The sequence below is a fragment of the Tursiops truncatus genome, chromosome 15, assembly GCF_011762595.2.
Source record: "Tursiops truncatus isolate mTurTru1 chromosome 15, mTurTru1.mat.Y, whole genome shotgun sequence".
NCBI lineage: Eukaryota > Metazoa > Chordata > Mammalia > Artiodactyla > Delphinidae > Tursiops > Tursiops truncatus.
Genome location: NC_047048.1, coordinates 60,171,420 through 60,196,346, shown reverse-complemented (window position 1 = coordinate 60,196,346; position 24,927 = coordinate 60,171,420). Strand labels below are relative to the sequence as shown.

Below are 24,927 nucleotides of genomic sequence, written 5' to 3'. Positions count from 1 at the left end.
AGGGACACACCACCTCTGCCCCAGCCATGCGCAGTGAATCCTCTTCCTCCCAGGCTGAGCAGCACTGGTCTGGGTTCTCTGCAACCACAGGAGGGACGTGACCAGCTCGCAACAGTCCTCTGGCCAGGCTGCCCAGCAACTGGGCAACAGTTGGCTCCCACAGACCAGGAACGCACTTACCTTGATTTCTACAGGGTCGTTCTGGTGGAAGTTGATTGGTGCGACCCCAGGAACGTAGAAGGCCCCGGTATCACACGTGAGAGAGAGAAGCAGCAGGGACCACGGCAACCAATCCTGCTTGGAAGAAGAGAGGTGGCAGTCGGAATGGGGGAAAGAGGTGAACAGCCCTCTGGGGCACCGTCACATCTGCTTTAACTGACGCAGTCTCATCCCCACTCTGAGAAGCCTGAGGCCCCCCAAAGGCTACCCTCTAAATGCCCCCAAGGGTGCTATGAGGCACTGATCCTGCACTTCCAGAAATGGGCCCCAAACTGAGCGCAGTAACTGACAGCAGGGCAAAAGGGCGGACTAATACAGGAGCCACGGCTCCCCACTCTTCGAGCAATGTCCCTTTCATCATGTCACATGTATCACTGTCCTGTAGGGCCAGCAGGAAACAAAGCTCCACAGTGTCCCATTAATTCCCATTTCTCCACATAGCAACGGGCTTGCTTTGTCAGGAAGCTCCTATGGTACCAATACATTTTCCTACAAACCGCCTCCAAAATTGTCCTGACCCCGCCGCCTCCCATCCTCTGCTTCCTCAGGTCCGTTCACGCCGGCCTTCGTGTCTCCTGACAGCAAGTCCTTCTCCACCCCCTCAGGGCCATCACCTTCACTGCTCCCTCCGTCAGAATGCCCTTCCCACAGGTGCCTGCCTGGCTCACCCCCTTATTTCATTCAGGTCTCTCTCAGATGTCACTTCCTCAGAGAAGCCTCCGCCGACTAGCCCGTCTAAATGGCCTCCTCAGGGCTCCTATCACCCATTCTCCAACCCCTTACTCCACTTCTCTTCATGGACTCAGCTAATTGGCATGGGCATATGTATCTGTTTCCTCGTGTATTATCTGTCCCCCTTCATTCGAATGTAATCTGTGTGGGAGCAGGGACTGTGTCCCCAGTGCTTGGCACCTGGGAATCAAAGGCAAGAAAGGTCAATTACCCACCTCAAGAAGTACCCCATCAAAGCATCTCTGTCCCTCCATTAATATGCTTCGCCCCCTCAAGGTACTAGAAGAGCTTCTTTCCCTCTGCCTGTCTTGAACAAGGAACTTTGTCGTCCACACACCTGGATCACGAACTCAATTGCGCGGCTGCATCTGCCTTCTCTCTCCACCCCTTTTACCGCTGTGGCATTTCAGACCCTCATTTACTCCCATCGGACACTGGCCACAGCCCCCTGATTACCCTGTCCCCGCATCCTTCAAGTCACCATCACCACCATACACACACACACACACACTCTCTCTCTCTCTCTCTTTCTCTCTCTCTCAGACGATTCTTTCTGGAACTCAGTGTTACAGGGAATCGGAATCACTCAGGGGGCTTGCCAAAAATGTAGACTCATCTGTGTTTTTACCAGGAGCACAAGTTGAGGAAAACTGGCTTTCAAAGTTTAAGGTTCTGAGGTTGTGCACTAGTTTAGATACAAAGCCTGGTCAAACTCTTAAAAGCAATATATTCATAGAGTGCTTTCCTCTGATCTGCTGTGATGTTTATAAGTATCTGTCAGCTGATGTGCATTATGAAATATGAAATAATAGTCTGACCCCAACAAAAACAGTGAAAAATGGCTAAGACAGTTGTATTGAATCTGGTAATCACAAAGTCAGCAGAATTAGGGGTGAAAGCAAGATCTTTGAAAGAAATGACAAGACAAAAAGGTGGAAAAATGTCTCATGGGGTAGGATTCTGTATAGGAAGTCAGTATGCTCCCCGCCTCTGTCATTTTTTTAAACTTTTTATTTTTAAATAAATTTAGATTTACAGAATATACTATGAGAGTTCCCATATACTCTTCACCCACTTTCCTCTAATGTTAACATATTACATAACCATGCGTGAGAGGCTTTTAAAAAAATAACTAGGTTAAAAAAGTTTTGAAAAAGCAAAACATATACAGTAAATATTTGCAAAGATTATGGGAAAACCCGAACAAACTTTTTGGCCAATCCAGTAACTCAAACAGTACAAATGGGTATAACCATGAAAAATAAATCTTCCTCCCTCTTCAGCTCCCCACAGACAACTGCTAGCACCAGTTCCTTGAAAATCCCTCTGGAGATGTTCCATGCACATACAAAGAGAAGCCTTTAGTAGCATGGGTTTGCCTTGATACAGCAACAACAAACAGAGTTTTATTCTTTCTTTCTGTGAGAGAAAGCCTACTGACTGTGGGCTGGTTACAGCTTCTGATTTCCTCTCCATCAAGTGGAGGATTTCCTCCACTTGACCAGTCATCAGAAGATTCTAGCCCTCTCTCTTCGCTAGGCCTCACTGGGCAGTCCTTAGATTGAGTGCTTTGTGTGAGAGAAATAAATCCTGTCCTTTGTTTTCCTCAAATTCCTCTTTGAACCTGAATTCCAGTTAACTAAATGCAAGGAAGACAAACCCTGTACTACTGACGTCAAATGTCAGCCAAAAGTCATTTAAAAATAATAACCCAACTCTAAATTTTTGAAAAATGATACAGAAAACAGACAATCCTCACACATAGATACTATCAACAAATCACAAATCCATTTATCTTACAGGAAGGATCAACAGATGAAAAATGGCAAAGAATTATTTCCACAATATGCTAGAATTTTTGAATAATATAAGTTGGCAACCAAAAGCAATTCAGAAGTTCAGTTTAGAATTAATGACTATACCAAGATGATACTGTTAGTTTTAGATATTAAAATGTCACTGTTTCGATATTTTCATATGGCTGGAGGGATTATAAACTGAAACATTTCTGGAGGGCAATTTGACGCTATCAAAATCCTCCCCCCAAAAAAGTCCCCCAGAAGTGCATACTCTTTGACCCTGCAATTCTACTTCTAGACATGTTAAGAAAAATATGACAAATATGCCAAAATGTACATAAAAGGATGTTCACCACAGGGTTATTTAAAATAGTGAAATAGTTCACAACTTACAATAGTAAAATGTCCAATATTAGTGGAATGGGTTAAATTATGGTGTAACCACTTATCCTTTTATGTAGTCATTAAACATGATGATATACTTCTTGAGTAGGAGTATTCAAGCTTTAGATTTATGTAGAAAAAGCAGGGGATAGAACCCTGCTCAGCAAGGTATGCCCCTCTTTTTTAAAGTTATGTTTGAGAAAATGAGGTGATGTTTTCCTTTTTTGCATATCTGTATTTTCCAGTTTTTCTTTGGGGATTATACATATTTATACCACTTAAGAAAAATAATAAAATAAATTAGGCAAAAGAAAACATCACTGTTCTGAACGCCTAGGTTAGAGCAATTCTAGCTTGGTATGGAATGAACTCTACCTGCTGGCCCCAAGATGCCTTTCCATCAGCACCTCCCACCTTTTCTTTCTAAGCCTTCAGGAAGACCCCAAGTTTGTCTCTGCCCTTGGCAAGCAGACTTGCCCAGGTGAGGCTGCCTTCAAGGCCTTTGCTCAGGCTGTTTCTGACACTTGCCCTTACCTAATTCAAGTCCTACCTACACTTGGAGGTCCAGTTGAAATGTTGCTTCCTTCAAGAACCCCTCAGACCCCCACAGGAGGAATTATCCTCTTTCTTCTTTATTTTTCAAGGCAGTTGGCAAATATCTCTATGATGACACTAGAGGCAAGAAATTTGAAACTACCCAACACCCAAATGAACTTTCACATCTATACATGTTCAAAGACTGCTGCTTAAGTTATCTGACAAGTATTTAAATCTGTGCTTGTTTAAGGCCCTACTATAGCACTTTTCATGTTGTATTATGGTTTAAGTAGCTGCCATCTCTCCACCTGCACTAATCACTTGTCTGGCTTTGGTGATGTGAGTACTCAACAAATCCTTATCGAACAGGCTAACAATAAGCATCAACTAACCTCTGATCTATAAAAATGTAAAATCATACATTCGCATACAGGTTGAATACTATGGTTCTTAATCTTTGCTATATCCACTTGATAACTGATCCTCAAATTTAAGGAGTTCTTGACACCTCCCACCTTTCCAGCTGTCCAAGGACAGCTTCAAATCCTCAAATTTAAGGAGTTCTTGACACCTCCCACCTCTCCAGCTGTCCAAGGACCTACTGTGAGAATCCCTGAGACATCTATTACCTCTATACCCTATCTGTACATCTAGGATACTGGTTCTCAACCCTGACGCACATTAGAATAACTTGGGGAGTAAATGGATTAAATTCCCAATCAAAAGACATAGAGTGGCTGAATTGATAAAAAAACAAAATCCAGTGATATGCCACCTGCGAGAGACACATCTAAAGACACACACAATGAAATTGAAAGGATAGAAAAAGATGTTCCATGTAAACAATAACCAGAAGAAAGCGGGAGTAGCTATACTTATATCAGACAAAATAGACTTTCAGTCAAAAGCTGTGCCTAGAGAGCTTCCCTGGTGGCGCAGTGGTTGAGAGTCTGCCTGCCGATGCAGGGGACACGGGTTCACGCCCTGGTCCGGGAAGATCCCACATGCCGCGGAGCGGCTGGGCCCGTGAGCCATGGCTGCTGAGCCTGCGCGTCCGGAGCCTGTGCTCCGCAAGGGGAGAGGCCACAACAGTGAGAGGCCTGTGTACCGCCAAAAAAAAAAAAAAAGCTGTGCCTAGAGACAAAGAAGGTCATTATATGATGACAAAAGGGTCAATTCAATAGGAAGATAAAATAATTATAAATATATATGCACCCAACATCAGAGCACCTAAATATATAAAGCAAATATTGACAGATCTGAAGGGAGAAATTGACAGCAATGCAATAATAGTAGGGGACTTTAATATCCCAATTACAATACTGGATAGAACATCCAGATAGAAAACTGTTAAACAGCTGACTTGAACAACACTACAGACCAAATGGACCTATATATATAGACATATATAGAACCTTCCACCCAACAGCAGAAGAATGCACATCTACTCAGGTGCACATGAAACATTCCCCAGGACAGACCACATGTTAGGTCACAAAACAAGTCTTAACAAATTTGAAAAGAGTGAAATCATTCCCTGTATATTTTCTGACCACAAAGGAATGAAACTAGAACTCAATGACAGCAGAAAATGGGAAAACCTGCAAATAGGTGAAAACTAAACAACACCCTCTTAGATCAAAGAGGAAGTTGAACAAGAATTTTAAAGGTACCTTAAACAAAAGAAAAAAAAATGCCAAAATTTACGAAATGCAACAAAAGCAGTACTAAGAAGGAAGTTTAGAGTGATAAATGCCTACATTAAAAAAAAAAACAAACCCTCAAACAAACAACCCAACTTTACATCTCAAGGGACCAGAAAAAGAACAAACTAAGCCCAAGTTAGGAGAAGTAAGGAAATAATAAGATTAGAGCAGAAATAAATTGAAAAGAGAATGTGAAAAAATAGGAAAAAAAAAAACCAGAACTGTGTTGGTTTTTTGAAAATACTGACAAGCCCTTAGCAACACTAAGGAGAAAAAGACTCAAATAAATAAAATGAGAAATAAAAGAGGAGACATTACAACAGATGCCTAAGAAACAAAAAGGATCATAAGGGTCTATTGTGAACAATTATAGGTCAACAAATTGAATAAAAAGGAGACTGAATCAGTAATCAAAAACCTCCCAACAAAGAAAAGTCTAGGACTAGATGGCTTTAAAGGTAAATTCTAACAAACATTCAAAGAAGAGTTAATACCAATCCTTAAACTCTTCCAGAAATACAAGAGGGGACACTTCCAAACTCATTTTATGAGGCCAGCATCACCTGATACCAAAATCAGACAAAGATACCACAAGAAAAGAAAACTATAGGCTAATATCCCTGATGAACACAGATGCAAAAATCCCCAATAAAATACCAGCAAATTGAATTTAACATCTTGCTAAAAGGAGCATACACCAAGATCAAGTGGGATTTATCCCTGGGATACAAGGATGGTTCAACAAATGCAAATCAATCAATGTGATAAACTACATTAACAAAGCGAAAGAAAAAATCACATAATCTTTTCAATAGACACAGAAAGAACATTTAACAAAGTTCAACATCCATTCATGGACTTCCCTGGTGGAGCAGTGATTAAGAATCCACCTGCCAATGCAGGGAACACGGGTTTGAGCCCTGGTCCAGGAAGATCCCACATGCCACGGAGCAACTAAGCCCGTGTGCCACAACTCCTGAGCCTGTGTTCTATAGCCCACGAGCCACAACTACTGAGCCCACGCTCCACGACTACTGAAGCCTGCACTCCTAGAGCCCGTGCTCCACAACAAGAGAAGCAGCTGCTATGAGAAGCCCGCACACTGCAGTGAAGAGTATCCCCTGCTCGCCACAACTAGAGAAAGCCTGCGCACAACGAAGACCCAATGCAGGCAAAAAAAAAAAAAAAAAAAAATCCATTCATGATTTAAATTCTCAAAAAAAAAGTATAAAAGGAACTTACCTCAATGCAATAAAGGCCACGAATGAAAAGCCCACAGTTAACATCATTATTTCTTGTTAATCAAAAATATATGTGCTCTACCTCCTACGCTGCTGGTGGGAATGAAGACTGGTGCAGCCACTATGGAGAACAGTATGGAGGTTCCTCAAGAAACTAAAAATAGAGTTGCCATATGACCCATCAATCCCACTCCTGCGCATATATCCAGACAAAACTATAATTTGAAAAGATCCATGCACCCCTATGTTCATAGCAGCACTATTTACAACAGCCAAGACACGGAAACAACCTAAATGTCCATCGACTGATGAATGGATAAAGAAGATGTGGCAAATACATACAAGTGTGTGTGTGTGTGTGTGTATCTGTGTATACACACACACACACACACACACACACACACATATACACAAAATGGAATATTACCCAGCCATAAAAAAGAATGAAATAATGCCATTTGCAGCAACATGGATGGATCTAGAGATTATCATACTAAGCGAAGTAAGTCAAAAAGAGAAAGACATATACTGTATGATATCACTTATATGTGGAATCTAAAATACAACACAAATGAACATATCTACAAAACAGAAACAGACTCCTCACAGATATAGAGAACAGACTTGTGGTTGCCAAGGGGGAGGCAGGGTGGGGGAGGGAAGGATTGGGAGGTTGGGATTAGCAGGTGCAAAGTATTATACATATGATGAATAAACAACAAGGTCCTATTGTATAGCACAGAAAACTATATTCAATATCCTGTGTTAAACCATAATGGAAAAGAATATGAAAAAGAATATATATATATGTATAACTGAATCACTTTGCTGTACAGCAGAAATTAACACAACATTGTAAATCAACTATACGTCAATAAAATTTTTTTAAATATATATGTGTTCTAAATTTCCCTTCCTAGGAAGCCAGAGTCCAGACTTTTTGCCTTATCTGATATGTGATGTGAAGCCAGGGCAGAGGATTACAATCTCTTATGGTTATCAAGCCAATTAAATCTAAGAAGTTACTCCAGTTCTTTTGAAACAGAATCCTCCAATCTTAGCAGAGAGACACTGCCCTGGGGAACTCAAGGGCTCCATGAGAGCTCAGGTTGCAGAGGAATGAAAAGCAAATCCTGAAAGACTTCAATACCCTTTTGTTCCAAAGTCTCAAACCAATGGAGCAAGTAGACACAAAAAACAAACAAACAAAAAGACATAACAACAAAGAAAATACTCACCCTAGCGGAAAACAACATTAAAAAGTAACAAGAAGCCACAGAGTCACTGAGCACCTAAAAGTAGGTACAAGGCACTGTGGCACAAACAGTCCCTTCCTTCCATTTACCAAGTCCCTGCTTTGTGCTAAGCACTTTACAAACACTGACTTGCACGATTCTGGCAACTATAACTAACTACCTGGGGATTTCTATCACCATTTCCCAGATGATTGCCAATTAACCTGAGACCCTGAGATTATATAACTTGCCCAAGATCAGAATGTGCAGGAACAGGTATGCTCTTTTCAGGCAGGTGAGTTGCATTAAAAGATGATAACAATGGCAGCTAACATTTACTGGATACCGATTATGTGCCAGGCACACTTCTAGGTTCTTTTCATGCAATAACCCAGTTAATCAATTAATCTTGACAACAATCCTATGAGATAGAGACTCTTACTATTCTCATTTCAGAGATGAGGAAATTGAGGCTCAGAGAGGCGGTATAACACTAGTTGGGTCAGGATTTATACCCAAGCAGTCTGACTCCAAGGCCCATGCTCTAACCAGTACAGAAATCAGCTCACTACATTGAACACCTACTATATGTCAGGCACTGTGCCAGCCTCACAGAATGCACACCCACGAAGAGCTTTCAGCCAGCTGGCGGACAGAGACAAGTCATCAGCCAATGGCAATACTAGGTCCCAGATGCAGATGCTATGGAGGGCCTAGTCTCTTGTCCTATCAGTTAAGAGGCTAAGAAGTACACAGGACCAGCAACAAGCCCAGTCTTAGAGGGATGGGGTGCAGATCTAAGAACTCAAGCCTACCCAGGGCCTGAAGGGAAAGGAGAGGGAAGAGAGAAGTGTTCCAGAAAGAGCAAAACACAGGCACGAAGGCCTGGGGCAACCATAAGGGGTTTATGGCAGGTGAGGTGTAGGCTGGTGCTTCTCAAACTTTACTGTGCATATAGATCACCTGGAGGGCTTATTAAAATGCAGAGTCTGATTCCGCAGGTCTGGGGTGGGGCCTGAGATTCTGTATTTCTAACAAGCTCCCAGGTGATGACAACATTTCTAGTTCACGTGAGTAGCAAGCATGAATAGGTCTGTGTAGACAGGAGACTGGAAAACGGGTAAGGGATACATCACACAAAAGTCACACTGAGGAGTTTGGGCTTTCTCCTTAGTGCATTGGGGAGACACTGAAGAACTTTAAGTAGGAAAGAGATACATCATATCTGCAGTTTTAAAAATGACTCTGGTTACCAAGTCCACGTGTGTATGTGTTCGGGGGAAAGGTGTGTGTGTGCAGCACATTTCTGCTCCAGAGACATAGTAATATCCAGCCCTAGAGAAATTACCTATAAATTCTTGGTCAGATGTGAACAGAGGCAGCAGCCAGGTGGGGAAGCAGAATGGGAGGCAGTGGTTCTGAAACTTGAACAGGCAAGGAAATCACCAGGAGGGATTATTAAAACAGATTCCTGGGTCTAACCCCCAGAATGTCTCTTTCAGTAGCTCTGGAGCAGGGCCTGGGAATCTGCACTTCTAACAAGTCCGCAGGAGATGCTGGTACTGCTGGTCTTGTCTTGGGATAACACTCTGAGAACCACTGGTGTAGTGGAAAAAGCACAGGCTTTGGGGGCCATACAGATATGAATTCAAAGCCCTGACCCACCACTTCCTAGCTGTGTGACTTTGGGCACGTTTTTTAAACTCTTTGAGTCTCTGGTTTCTTATTTGTAATAAGAAAATAGTAATACTAAACTCATGGCAGGGCGGTTGAGTGATGATGCTGGTAAGGATTAAGTAAAGTACACAGAGTGTGTGCTTGATAAGGCAGAGTGGCTTTGCTCTGGGTTGCATCGGAAGGCAGGACCAATGAGTGCACTGCAAGGAGGGAGATATATGCTCAATCTAAGGAAACTTCCAACAAGAGAGTTATCTAGCTAAGGAAAAGGCCATAACCATGAGCAAATCAGAGAGAAGGAGGTGACCAAGGAAGGAGGTGAAAGGGGATATCCCTACCCTAGTGAGGAGAGTGAACCAGAAGCCTCATTACCTCCCATAAAACTCAAGAAATTCATGATTCCCTTGAAAATATGGGACATTCCATCAACCCAAGCAACCTAAAGGTTGAACAAAACAAGGCAAAGTTCCACCCAGAGTTGGGTTCCATAAAGACATCTTTTGGAACTTCCCTGGTGGCGCAGTGGTTAAGAATCTGCCTGCCAATAGAGGAGACATGGGTTCAAGCCCTGGTCCGGGAGGACCCCACATGCCGCAGAGCAACTAAGCCCGTGCGCCACAACTACTGAGCCTGCGCTCTAGAGCCCGCGAGCCACAACGACTGAGCCCACGTGCCACAATCACTGAAGCCTGCGCGCCTAGAGCCCGTGCTCCGCAACAAGAGAAACCACCGCAATGAGAAGTCCATGCACCACCACGAAGAGTTGCCCCCGCTCACCACAACTAGAGAAAGCCCGTACAGCAATGAAGACCCAACGCAGCCAAAAAAAAAAAAAAGACACCTTTTGAAGAACCTCAGAGTCAAGTAATCCAGGAGGCCAGAGAGGGGAAGTGACGTGTTCACACAGCAAATTATCTGCAGAGTAAAGGAAGTCCAGCTGTACCAAACCTGGCAGAGCTGAGTGATCAGAAGTTTGTCCCCACTGTGGGAGCCAAGCTGGGAGATAATTTGGATACCTCATGATTAGAGGTATCCAAAGAAGAACCTGATGGCACAGATTAATTGCTTTTTGTCTCCCTTTACCCTCCCTCTCTAATTCTTTTCCTCTCCAATACTTTGTCTTCCTTGCCCCTCCCCCAATTCAATGCTTTACTGCCAACAAACAAATCACTCTAGTCAGTTTCACACTTATCCTTTACTTCAGGATTATTTTGAAAAGAAAAATAATGAAGGCATACTAGTTCTACTAAATATTAAAATACAGAGCTATCCAAACTGGTATTGGAGAAGACAGAAAAGACTTCAACGTAGAAACTGAAATAAGAGCAGTATCAGAAGAAAATATAGCTATACTTTTAAACAATCTTGACATGGAAAGTTTTCTAAGAAGAAAACAAAATCCAGAAGCTATTAAGAAAAAGAATATAAAGGAAGAAGGAAGAAAATGAAAAAAAAATCACCATAGAAAAAGAAAAAGACAATTTGAATAAAAATATTTCCCACACACCTGACAAAGGGCTAATTTCTTCAATACACCAAGAGCTCTTACAAACCAATAAAGGACAAATAACCCATAAGGATAAGAATGGGCAGTTAAGGGCTTCCCTGGTGGCGCAATGGTTAGGAATCCGCCTGCCAGTGCAGCGGACATGGGCTCGAGCCCTGGTCTGGGAAGATCCCACATGCCGCGGAGCAACTAGGCCTGTGCACCACAACTACTGAGCCTGTGCTCTAGAGCTCGTGAGCCACAACTACTGAAGCCCGCGCGCCTAGAGCCCATGCTCCGAAACAAGAGAGGCCACCACGGTGAGAGGCCCACACACCACAGAGAAGAGTAGCCCCCGTTCGTCACAACTAGAGAAAGCCCACACGCAGCAATGAAGACCCAACACAGCCAAAAATAAATAAATAAATAAGAAGTATTAAAAAAAAAAAAAAGAATGGGCAGTTTAAAAGTTCAAATGGTCAGACACAAAAAGATGCTCAACATCATTCATAATCTAAAAACTGTAAATGAAAATAATGACATCTTTTCACCTTTCAGAGTCAAAGTTTAAAGAAAATCTGAATACACTAGATATAGGTAAATTTGGGGAGGGCAATTTAGCACAATATATACTTAAATGGAAGGTAGAATTATTATTGAAATACTGCCAACATAAGATATTAAGTTGAAAAAAAAAGATGCACAGCAGTGTATGTATAGCATAATATCATTTGTCTAAATAAATTTGTTAAAAGAATGTACCAAAGCCAAAGACATCACAAGAAAAGGAAACTACAAATATTCCTCAGGAACACAGACAGAAAAATCCTTCACAAAATATTAGCAAATTGAATCCAGCAACATATAAAAAGGTTTACACATCATGGCCAAGTGGGGTTTAGCCCAGGAATGCAAGGTTGGCTTAATATCTGAAAATCAAATAATGTAATACACCATATAAATAGAATAAAGGACAAAAACTATACAATCATCACAACTGATGCAGAAAATGCACTTGACAAAATCCAACACACATTCATGATAAAAACTCTCAACAAACTAGGAATAAAAAAGAACTTCCTCAATCAGATAAATGGTAGCTTTGAAAAACCCATGGCCAACATCATACTTGATGAAAGACTGAATGCTTCCCCCTAAGAAGAGGAACAAGGCAAGGATGTCCACTTTTCCCATTCCTATTCAACACGGTTCTATAAATGCAAATAATGTGCACTAAAGCTAATAATTAAAGTCATCCAGATTAAAAGGAAAAAGTAAAAGTGCTTTTATCTGCAGATCACATATCTTGTATCTAGAAAATCCTAAGAAATCCACAAAACAACAACTAGAACTAATAAACAAGTTGAGCCAGGTCACAGACTACAAGATCAATATATAAAAATTAATTGTATTTTTACACACTAACAACAAACAATCCAAAAATAAAATTAAGAAAATATTGCAGGGACTTCCCTGGCAGTCTTAACTACTGGACCAGGTTTGATCCCTGGTTAGGAGTCTAAGATCCCACTTGCTGCACAGTGTGACCAAAAAAAGAAAAAAAAAGAAAAGAAAATAGCTCCATCCACAGTACTTCAAAAAGAATAAAATATTTAGAAATAAGTTTTCAAAAAGGACTTGTACACTGAAAATTACAAAACATTGCTAAGAAAAACAAAAGAAGATCTAAACAATTGGAGAGACATTCCACACTGGATTGGAAGACAATATTGTTAGGATGGCAATTTTCCCCGGACTAATCTATAGATTCAGTGCAATCCCTATCAAAATCCCAGTAGGCTTTTTTGTTGAAACTGACAAGTTGACCCTGAAATTTACCTGGAAGCACAAAGGACCTAGAATATCCAAAACAACTTCAAAAAAGAACAAAACTAGAGGATTTACACTACCAATTTCTAAGCAATTATAAAGCTACAGTAATCAAGACAGTGTGGTAAGGATAAGCATAAAACCCACTGGAACGTGGACTTCCTTGGTGGTGCAGTGGTTAAGAATCCGCCTGCCAATGCAGGGGACATGGGTTTGAGCCCTGGTCTGGGAAGATCCCACATGGCGTGTAATACACTAAGCCCGTGTGCCACAACTACTGAGCCTGTGCTCTAGAGCCCGCGAGCCACAACTACTAAGCCTGAGTGCCACAACTACTGAAGCCCACGCGCCTGGAGCCTGTGCTCCACAACGAGAAGCTACCGCAATGAGAAGCCCGTGCACCGCAACAAAGAGTAGCCCCTGCTCCCCGCAACTAGAGAAAGCCTGTGCGCAGCGACGAATACCCAACACAGCCAAAAATAAAATAAATTAATTAAGTAATTTTTTTTGTTTTGTTTTGTTTTTGTTTTTGTTTTGCGGTACGCGGGCCTCTCACTGTTGTGGCCTCTCCCGTTGCGGAGCACAGGCTCGGGACGCGCAGGCTCAGCGGCCATGGCTCACAGGTGCAGCCGCTCCGCGGCATGTGGGATCTTCCCGAACCAGGGCACGAACCCGTGTCCCCTGCATCGGCAGGCGGACTCTCAACCACTGCACTACCAGGGAAGCCCTAAATAAATAATTTTAAAAAACGAAACAAAAAAAACCCCAATGGAACAAAATTAAAAGTCTAGAGATAAATCTTTGCATTTACAGTAAATTGACTCTCAACAAAGTTGCCAAAGCAATTCAATAGGGAAAGGATAGCCTTTTCAACAAATGGTACTTGGACAATTGGGTAACCACGTGCAAAAGGAACCTCACATCTCATATAAAAATTAACTAAAAATAGATCATAGACCTAAATATAAAAGCTAAAATGATAAAACTTCTAGGAGAAAGTCTGTGCCCCTGGGTTAGGCAAAGATGTCTTAGATACAAAAGCACAACCTATATTTTAAAAAACTGATAAATTGAATTTCATCAAAATTTAAAACTTTTATACTTCAAAGATATCATTAAGAAAATGAGGACTTCCCTGGTGGTGCAGTGGTTAAGAAACCACCTGCCAATGCAGGGGACACGGGTTCGAGCCCTGGTCCAGGAAGATCCCACATGCCGTGGAGCAACTAAGCCCATGCGTCACAGCTACTGAGCCTGCGCTCTAGAGCCCACAAGCCACAACTACTGAGCCCACGTGCCACAACTACTGAAGCCTGTGCGCCTAGAGCCTGTGCTCTGCAACAAGAGAAGCCACCGCAATGAGAAACCCGCGCACCACAACGAAGAGTAGCCCCTGCCCGCCACAACTAGAGAAAGCCTGCGTGCAGCAACAAAGACCCAATGCAGCCAAAAATAAATAAATAAAAAATAAATTTATTAAAAAAAAAAAAAGGCTTCCCTGATGGTGCAGTGGTTGAGAGTCCACCTGCCGATGCAGGGGACACGGGTTCGTGCCCTGGTCCGGGAAGATCCCACATGCCGCAGAGCGGCTGGGCCCGTGAGCCATGGCCGCTGAGCCTGCGTGTCCGGAGCCTGTGCTCCGCAACAGGAGAGGCCACAACAGTGAGAGGCCCGCGTACCGCAAAACAAACAAAAAAAAAGAAATGAAAATGAAAAACAGGCCACAGACTAGTAGAAAAACCTTTGTAAATCACATATCTGATAGGGGACTTGCATCCAGAATATATAAAGTTTGGCAGTATCTTTAAAGAGTTAAACATAAACTTACCATACTATCCAGTAATTCCAATCCTAGGCATTTACCCAAAAGAAAAGGAAATACATGTCCATACAATGACTTGCACATGAACGTTCCTAACAGCTTTGATCACAACAGTCCAAAATTGGAAACAACCCAAACACCCATCAATTGGTGAATGGATAAACAAAATGTAGTATAGCTGTACAATGGAATACTATTCAGCAATAAAAACTACCAATTCATGTTACAACATGGATGAACCTCAAAAATATTATGCTAGGTAGAAGCCAGATGTGAAAGTCTATGTACTACATGATTTCACTTACATGAAATGCCCAGAAAAGGCAAATCTATAGAGACAGAAAGCAGATCAGTGGTTGGCTGGCTGTGGGAACAGTGTTATTGGCTGCAAGTGTCAATCCCTTGACTGTAAGGGAATTTGTTGGGGTGACAGAAATGTCTAAAACTTTGTGTCATTATGAAGATGGTTGTATAAGTCTATATGAAAAATTATTGAACTGTACACTTAAAATGGGTAATTTTATGGTGTTAAATGATACCTTCAAAAACCTGAAGAAAAAAAAATCAACTAGGGGGAGGTATAGACAAAACAAGTTTGGCAATATAATAGCAATTGCTGAAGTTGGGTAATGGGTTACAGAGGTTCTTTATACTATTTCTTCTACTTTTGTGTATGTTGGAAAATTTTTATAACAAAAGGTTTTTAAAAATAGACGTTTTATGTGCATAAAGATGTTCTGGAGAAACATTTTTTTAAAAATCAAAGACTACACCTGATGAATGGATGGTGGGGTAGCTGAGTGACTTTCTTTTCATTTATAGCTTTCATACTTTTTCCCAAGTATATGGATCACCTATATTCAAAATAAATACATTGACACTTTAAGAAGGGGAAGGCTGCCTCTGAAAATACATGGGCAAGTTCCCCCAAAGATGTGCAGATAATGGGAGCTACAAGGTAAGAATGATGCAGAGGAGATTCTGAAGCCAGGTGTGTGGGTAACCAGACCAGATCAGTAATTCTTAATCTTGGGAAAGTGTTGCAAATCCCCCTAAGAATCTTAAAAAGCTACAGACGCTGCTCCCAGAAAAAAACACTCCGAAATGCAGAATCTGATGTATGATTCCAAGAGGATCAAAGGACCTAGAAGTTCATGGGCCCTTGATAAAGACCCCTGTACTGGATCCCATTCCAACTTTTGTGATTATCTGACTTAATTACCTCTGTAGCCCTGATAGCCTCATAGAGGATGTTTGACCCATATTTCATTTCTGTAAGGAAATTAGGGAGAAGCAAAGTACCTGCTTCTTGGGAAATTCCTTTATATCTTCCTTTAATTTTTAATTGATCACCACAGGAACTCTCACATGAGGTTCAGTTTGAAAAGCCAATTAAGTATTTAGGAAACATCTGCTGCAAGTTCAGAGCCATGAAAGGAGCAGAGTCCTAGGAGAGGTGAACCAGTCCATTCAACGTTATTTTGCTTGACTTGGTTTCCAAGTCACAAGACTGCAAAGGCAGCATGTCAAGGAACAAGGTGATGGCAATCTAGAAGCCCTTGTGCTGTAATCTAACACCCTATCACTGGCAAAGATATGGGTGACCTGAAAAGTTATAAAGCTCGAGAGGCCTAAGAATCAAGGTCTTGCCCTCCCTATCTACTTTATTCTTGGGGGCTGGGCACGCAGAAAATTTTCTCCGAAACAACAGCCCAATGAAGGACTACTAGGACCAAAAATCACCCCTCACCCCCCGCCCAAATTTGCACCACCCAGTTTGAAAGGTATGAACAATTAACTTCTTCCAAAGAAAATAGGAAGTTTCCCCTGAGAACTGAAAATTATTTCATTCACTCATATTTCTCTGTGGGCAGAAGTTAACCTTTTGTTTTCTGGAGCCCTCTGCCTTACAGTCGTCTTTCCCATAAACAGCATCACCTAGAGATAGAGTCTGGCCAATCTGAACAGCCTTCCTGGTTTCTATTCCATGCCTTTCCCGCTGCAAAAGCAGCACCTTCCCTTAAGAGTAAGCTAGATTCTTCTTTTTCCTCTTCAAAGATACAGTCACCATTTTAAGATTGCTCAGTAACTGCTCCCCAGGGCTGCGAAGAACAAAGAAAAAGGCTTTGGGGCACAGTTTGCAAACAGTTAACTGAAATCAGTTACCTAATCAGTTAAAGCTCCCTAAGAATTCAACCACACATGAAGGACAGCTAAAGACCTCAGGAAGAAAAACAAACAAACAAATGAACCAAAACAATCACACAAGCAAAAAAAACCAAACCAGAACCAAATTAGCCACAGGAGACTGAAAATGTAGCCTTTATTTCAGAGCCCAAAGACACAGAATAGCTATTGAGCAGAGACACACAAAAAGACTCAAAACTGTTCTTTGGGGGTAGGGAACAACCCACAGCAGGCTGTGGAAGTCCAGGTGAAACTAGTAACTACCCTCACCAAGCAAAAGACAACCAGACCCAAACCTTGAGGCTAGCAAGTGCAGAAATAAAACATAAAAAATGCACTGACCTTCCCTCTCCCCCTGGGTATTTGTAAAAGGACTCTCAGTTAGCCCAAGCAATAGGCTTAGATGGTTCGTCTCCTAAAGACTTCAAACCATGGAGTAGGAAAGTTACAGAGAGCTCTCTTTGCGCTAGGCATGTTCATCTCATATTTCATTTAATCATCACAACAATCCTTTGAGGAAAGTATCATCCTCATTTTAAAAATAAGGAAACCGGGCTTCCCTGGTGGCTCAGTGGTTAAGAATCCGCCTGCCAATGCAGGGGAGGTGGGTTCGAACCCTGGTCCGGGAGGATCCCACATGCCGCAAAGCAACTAAGCCCGTGTGCCCCAACTACTGAGCCTGTGCCCTAGAGCCTGTGAGCCACAACTTCTGAGCCCACGTGCCACAACTACTGAAGCCCACGCACCTAGAGGCCGTGCTCCACAACAAGAGAAGTCACTGCAATGAGAAGCCTGCGCACTGCAACGAAGAGCAGCCCCCGCTCGCCGCAACTAGAGAAAGCCCGCGCGCAGTAACGAAGACCCAACGTAGCCAAAAAAAAAAGGTAAAAATAAGGAAACCGATTCGGATGAAAAAGTTTTTTGTTTTTTTGTTTTTTTTTTTTGCGGTACACGGGCCTCTCACTGTTGTGGCCTCTCCCGTTGCGGAGCACAGGCCCCGGATGCGCAGGCTCAGCGGCCATGGCTCACGGGCCTAGCCGCTCCGCAGCATGTGGGATCTTCCCGGACCGGGGCATGAACCCGTGTCCCCTGCATCGGCAGGCGGACTCTCAACCACTGCGCCACCAGGGAAGCCCGGATGAAAAAGCTTTAAAGATGTATGGTGGTGACAGTTGCACAATAATGTGAAGGTACTTAATGCCACTGCACACTTAAAATAGCTAAAATGATGAATTTTATGTTATGTCTATTTTACCACAATAAAAAAATGTTTTTAAAGTAACAGGTTTAAAGAAGCAAATAGTTTTACCAAAGTCATAAAACCAATCAGAGTGTCAGATTCTAGCCCAGGTCCTTAGACCAAGCCTTAGTTTCTTCATTTGTAAAATGGGCTTTTGTAAGGATTAGACGGAATAATGGATCAGCCTATGGTTTATCAACTGAAATGTATCTTGTGAGCAGAAATCTCCCCTTCAAAGTTAGGTAACATAGGGGATTACCACACCTTTTCATATTGCTTTTGAATCAGAATGTCAAAATAGGAAAAATGTTATAGAAACCACCTCATTCAGGGGTTGCAAGTTCAACCACCTAGAGGGGCCAGGCAAGTTACCTAAATGGTGAAGGAAGGAACAGGACACGAGGGAGTGGAAGAGAAAATGACAAACTGGGTCCTGCATGGGGAATGCTCCTGACGAGGGACTTGGGCCCAAATTTTCAAGAAAAAATGAAACTTTAGAGTTTTTGTAATGTGAAATCTCCCAATTATTAAATATTGGCAACTAATTAGAAAACATTTAAAGTCCTGTGCCTGCCAATCTCCATCCTCCACCCCCACCACCCCAATCAAATCCATATGAAGATGCGGTCCATAAACTGTCTATTTATAGCATCTGATCTACTTCATTAGAAACTGAGGCCCAAAGACGTTAAGTGACTTGCCAGGACACCCAGACTCCCTTCCAAACTGGCTTACGAATTCAGCTCCAATTTGTGATTTGATTTTGTTTTTTAAGAACTGCTAGTAGCATTTAGCATAGCCTCTGAATACAAAACCTTCAGACTTCAACCCTGGGAGGTCTGTCAGTTTAATGTTCGGGCATAGGTGAGAAATCATGGTAGGGGGCAGAGAAGGAAGCAATGAAGAGGAATGAGACGGAACCAAGAAGTCGCGGTGTCCCCAGCCGTGCCCCACTTGGGAACTACCAGTGTCAGCAAATGGTTCAGGGATCAAAGCAGGTTTGGGGTGGTAGGTGGCTCCTACCATTCGTCTACGGCCAGATGGCCCTGTTCATCCTGGGTCCTTCCCACCTTCCTGCCAGTGCCCAGAGATCAAAACTCAACCTTCTCCAACATTCTGTGACCTGCTTCTTTAATGCTGAGATCAAAGGGGAACTTTTGTCCAAGTTGTAAAAGAGAAACCAAGAGGCAACTTAATGCCATCTCTGCCTTCTCTGGACTTCCTGAGGGGATTAAGGGCACTCCTTTAAAGGGATTCCTCAGAGAAACACATTTGTACCAAGGCCTGGTGTCGGCGCCTCAGCTCCAAAGACGCAGTGACTCCTGCAGAACATGTGCCAGGTGGAGCAACTCGAGAGAGCAGACAACACAACCAACAGACAGCCGCTTGGGAAGACCACAGGGATTATGGTCATGAAAAATAAAAATCAATCTGATTTTATAGGCATATTAGCAAAAATCACCTTAAATACAAGTACTGTAAACCACAAAATTTTCAACCAAGACTTTAGAAATCCTCAAGTCTAAATCTTAATTTCACATATGACATGTGTTGAAACAAACCAAAAAAGCCAAAATAATCTGCCCCAGGCTACACGGTGGATCAGTGGCAGTGCTGGGACTAAGCTCCGGCTGCTGACTCCTGCTCCAGTGCTCTTTCCTCAATGGGCTGATGCCCATCCACATGTGAGGCCCAGGGGAGACAGCAACTTGTCACACACAGGACTGGTAGCAGAGTCCAGGCCTCCTGCCTCTTGTTCCAGGCCTCTATCATCCAGATTCCACCACTAAAAACGGCTCCTGTGCTTCTGACTGGGTTGGGGGGGCCAGTGCGGGATGGGACGGGGGGCGGGGGGGAACTGGCTAGCACTGCTTCCATCTGCTCAAAGGAACCTTGAGGTCATTCTGGCCATTCCCCTGCCTCTGGACTGGATCAAACCCAAGTAACCTCAAAACAGTGAGAACTGAGCCAGCAGTTCCACTCCTAGGTATATACCCAAGAAAACTGAGAACCTATGTTCACGCAAAAACTTGTACACAAAATGTTCATACCAGTGTTATTCGTAACAGCCAAAAAGTGGAAACGATCCCAAAGTCCATCAACGGATGAAAGGATAAACAAAACGAGGTCTATCCATACGATGGAATATTATTTGACCATAAAAAGGAATGAAATATTGATACATGCTACAACATGGATGACGTTTGAAAACATTATGCCATGTAAAAAAAAAAAGTCAGATACAAAACACCACATATTGTTTGATTCCATTTATATGAAATGTCCAGAAAAGAAAAATCTATACAGACAGAAAGTATATTAGTGGTTGCCAGGGACTGGTGGGAAAGGGGGAGTGGGAAGTGGCTGCTAATGGGTTTCTTTATAGGGTGATGAAAATGTTCTGGAAGTAGATAACAGTGAAGGTTACACAACTTTGTGAATATACTAAAAACCACTGAACTGTAAACTTTAAAAGGGTGAATTTTATGGTATATGAATTATATTCCAATAAAAAGGGAAAAAGATAAAACCCCAAACAGTATAAACAATGATTATGTGAGAGAAATACACAGAGTTTTATTCTCCAAATGGAGGTTTCTAGACTCCTGAGATGCCTACAAATGCATTCAATGGACATTTCCCAAGTTCCATGAAAATAATATTCCCCAAAGCATATTCCATATGATCAAGAGTTCCATAAGGAGTGAGACATGAGCCTGCTTCTCACCTCAGACCCAGCTAGATCAACTCAGTATCCTGTAACTTTATAGAGTCGTCTAAATCCAGGGCAGGAGGAAGGCAGGAAAACTAGAGAGCTTCAGTTTACACCAGCCACCTACTCCTATGCTGCAGGAAGTTCAGGAAACCCCATTGTGCTAACACAGACCTGGGAGGTGGCAGCCAACCCCTGGGGAAGAAGAACAAATCACTAAGGAGGGGAAGGGGGAGAAACACATAAATACCACTTGAAACTTGCGTCCACAACCCTAACTTGCAAAACAAAAGAATAAACCAAAACCCAGCATGTTCCCACGGTCACTGAATCTATTAGCTCACTTCCTCTTTCCTTGTATGACTTGCCTCAAAACCCAGATACCCCAAAGCAGATCCACACACTTCCATTCCCAACAGCTGTGCAACAACCTATGTGTACGAGGGTGTGGGGACTGTTCTGACTTGCGTGTAATAAAGTGCTTAATACAGACCAAGCTCAAGTCCATCTGCCCACTCTGCCTGTCACACATATCCCCCTGTAATAAACTTGCTTCCATGCCTTTTCACCATTGCATCAAACGTGAAGTTTCTCACGTGCACTCTTTAAAATGGCCTCTGTGGGTCACTGTATACATTACATCCTCAGTTTCTTGAAATCAGTTACAGTATTCATGAAAGCACAGGACGACACTCCCAGGTGACACAACAAACACGAAATCACTGTGCTTTCCACTGTCCTTAGAATAAAATCCAAACTCCTTTCCATTGTTTCTCTGCAGGCTGAGAACAAGCCGGCTCCCTTAATGTAACGTTCTGGAGAGGATGGGAAGGCGAAGCACCTAACAGAACAGTCTTTCAAAATGCAGTCCACAGACTGTAAACTGTAGACTACAACCCACCACAATTATAGGCATGCTTCTAGAAACACAGCTCTTCCTGCCTCTCTGCCATTTCCTCTTGTATCATTCTCTGCACCACACCCTGACTCCTCACCATGTTTCAGTCCCTCCAGCCTTCTATGTTCCTCAAACATACTCTTTCCCACCTTGGCCCTTTACGCTTGCCATTTCCTTTACCTGGAACACTCTTTGCATTGCTAGTTCCTTCCTGTCAATCAGGTCTCAACTCATGTCACTTTCTCTGAGAAGACTTCTCTGACCACTTAATGCAAAGCAGGTGCATCACCCTGTCACCCCCAATCACTACCATTTCACCTTGCCATCTTCACAGCACTTACTACTACCTGACACTACCTTGTTCATGTATTTGTTTACTTACTCACTGCCTGTCTCCTCAGACTAGAAAGGCTCCACGAAGGTAGGGACCTTGACCCTCTAATTCACCAGAACATCTCTAGGTCTTGGCACAGAGCAGGCCCTCAAATATTTGTTGATCAAATAAATGTGTACCAGAAATATGTTAACTTATTACCTCTTAAAAACCTCAGAACAGGGCAGGAATTTCCCAGTGCAATGCAATAAATGCCATTTTATTGAACTTTTGTGAAAGCGGGTGTGACTTTTCCTGTTAAGTTCTTATGCCATTCTTGTTCTGAATGTGGCCCAGAAAAAAAATGCGTTTCAACATACCACTTTGGGGATTTTTATCAGGCAAGACTGTGAAGACTTTTACCTGACCTCTGAGGTTCTAAACAAGGAATCCCTTTATTAAACAAAAAGGATAATTTATCAGTTGGTTAACGGAAGGAGGGAAATTTGTTATCAGCCAATATCCTACCCTTGTTTGGAGAAAATCAACACCAAAGAATTTAAACAACAATCTTCTTTACTAAAGTCAAATGCCCTTTGTGTGCACTCCCAGGATGCAATTATCTGCTGAGGAAGCAACATACAGGAACACCCAGACAATCACTCTGGACTAAGTGACTTAGTTTTGGTTCTGGTCTCTTGACAAGCAGAATGTGAGCCGAGCTTCTGGAAGAAGAAAGGGCCAGTCCTTCATAGATCTACTTCCAGCGTTCTGTACCAGAAGCCAGCAAGTTCTGACCCACTTTCCAGGCACAGCTTATCCACATACCCTTATTCACACACAGGCTTCATCCTGTAGGGGCACGGGAAGGGGAGGGGGGCAGGCGGGGCTGGTACAGTGTTTTTCGAAACGTAGTTACAGACCATCTCGATCATAATCGCTACAGTGCTAATAAAAGTGCAGATTCCTGGGCATCATCTAGCCCTAAGGAATTATAATCTTTGGAAACTGCATTTTTAACAACCTCCAAGCACACACCCCGAGTCTTATGCACAGTTAAGTTTGAAAACCAGTGGGATAAAAGCTCCCTATGAGAGAGGCAGGGAGTTGAGAGAAGACAGGAGAAATGATTAGGGAAGAATCTGGGGATGGAGGATGGGGGGGGCCAAAGGCATGCTTCCGGGTATCGGCAGTCAAGACAAGTGCGCGGTGGAAACAGCTGAGGGTACAGGTGAAGACAGGGCTCTGGAAAAGATCTGACACAGTATTTGGGCTGGAAGGTTGGTCAGAGGTGAGGACGCATCCGCGGACTGGTCAAGACAGTGGGGAGGCGGAGAGAGCAGGGTCTGGACGTGAGAGGGAGGAGCGAAGGTGGGAATAACTGGGGGCTCTTCAGAGAGATCAGGGCTGGAAAGTGAAAACTGGGAAATGGGAGTCACAGGATGCGGAGACCAAAGCCAGAATAGGAACCGACGGAGGCGGTGTTTGAGACCTTTCCTCCGACCCAGTGCCTCCCCCAAAACTTCGGGCCTTGACAAGACTGAGTGCGGGGCAAAGGCCGGAGAGGGGGAGTTTGGGGGAGTCAAGTCCTGTCAGGGATGTCCCTCAGGCCTGCACTAGGAGTCCCTGAGGTGGCTCGGGCCAGGCATGGGACGCCGGAAAGTCCTGGGATCTCCCGGAGGGCCCCGCTCCATCTCCGGCTCCCGGAGCCTCCTTCACTCACCATCGCAGCCGCCATCTTGGATCCACGTGTCGTCGTAGTGACGTCAGCGGAAGTAGTGTTTCCCTGGTTACGGAGTTAAACTCCGCAAGGTGCTGCCTGCCTTCAGTTGCTCCTTTCGTGGCGGTGAGTGGAGGGGCAAAGAAGACTTAGCTGCTGATCGGTAGCTTGGTCTGGGGAGTCAGGTCGCTGATTAGGTGAAAAGAGAGAATGGTGTAACTACGGGAGCCATGTTAACTCCTGGCAGAGCCTGCTCCTCCCACTCTTGACACTGCATTGTGGGTAATAGAGGTGTGAGTAAACGCACTTGTTTTGTGGACTCCATTTTTACTATTGGCAGGAAGACCCGTTGCCAGGGTTACCTGAGGCCCCTGATATGGGTGAGTGGGATGGGTACCAGGGCTCTATTAGCAGAATAATTTGTAATTATATATTTAATTACTTGCTTGAATATCCTATATCCTCTCCAATAAAATATAATTCCTATGTGGGTAGGATCCTGCCTTTTATTTAACCTCGCTCTGCCTCATTCTTATCTGTGAAATGCAGAGGGGATGATTATAATACCTTCATCATACGTTTATGATGAGGATCCAATGACATAATGTTACATACTATTATTCAATAAATAATTGTCATTAGACTCTTATGTATACTCCTTCTGGCATATGTTAGGTGCCCAACACAATACACTAATTAAATGAATGAAGGAAAAGCAGCATCTTTAATGGAGGGAAACATCTTTGAATGTGGACTTAACCATGTGCTACTTACCTAAGTGTGGGACTCGAGGCAAGTCACTCATCGTTCCTAAGCCTCAGTTTCCAGTAGCTGGAAAAGGAGACCCAAAGAGTTGTGGAGTTAAAATTGGGAGAGACCTGAAAGTTCTCTTGGTCCATGTATCACTGTAAGGTGGATACAGTACCAGTGCTATCTGCAACTGTTAGGAAAAGTTGTAAAAAAATAATAATGGTGGGACTTCCCTGGTGGCGCAGTGGTTAAGAATCCACCTGCCAATGCAGGGAACACGGGTTCGAGCACTGGGCCGGGAAGATCCCACATGCCGCGGAGCAGCTTAACCCGTGTGTCACAACTACTGAGCCCGCGTGTGGCAACTACTGAAGCCCGCGCGCCTAGAGCCCGTGCTCTGCAACATGAGAAGCCTGCGCACGGCAACGAAGAGCAGCC

The 24,927-nt window shown here is 43.2% G+C and overlaps 1 protein-coding gene across 1 annotated transcript in view; it reads right to left on the bottom strand.

Annotated features, from left to right (window-relative positions):
- The window catches only part of TM9SF4 (transmembrane 9 superfamily member 4), a 56,684-nt gene extending 32,785 nt beyond the window's left edge, over window positions 1–23,899 (bottom strand). The window contains exons 1-2 of the mRNA XM_033839053.2: window positions 23,743–23,899; window positions 181–294 (exon numbers count right to left, since the gene is read on the bottom strand). Coding sequence (XP_033694944.1) covers window positions 181–294; window positions 23,743–23,757 — 129 coding nt within the window. The 5' untranslated portion in view covers window positions 23,758–23,899. The remainder of the gene's footprint in view (window positions 1–180; window positions 295–23,742) is intronic.
- Between the last annotated feature and the right edge of the window lie 1,028 nt (window positions 23,900–24,927).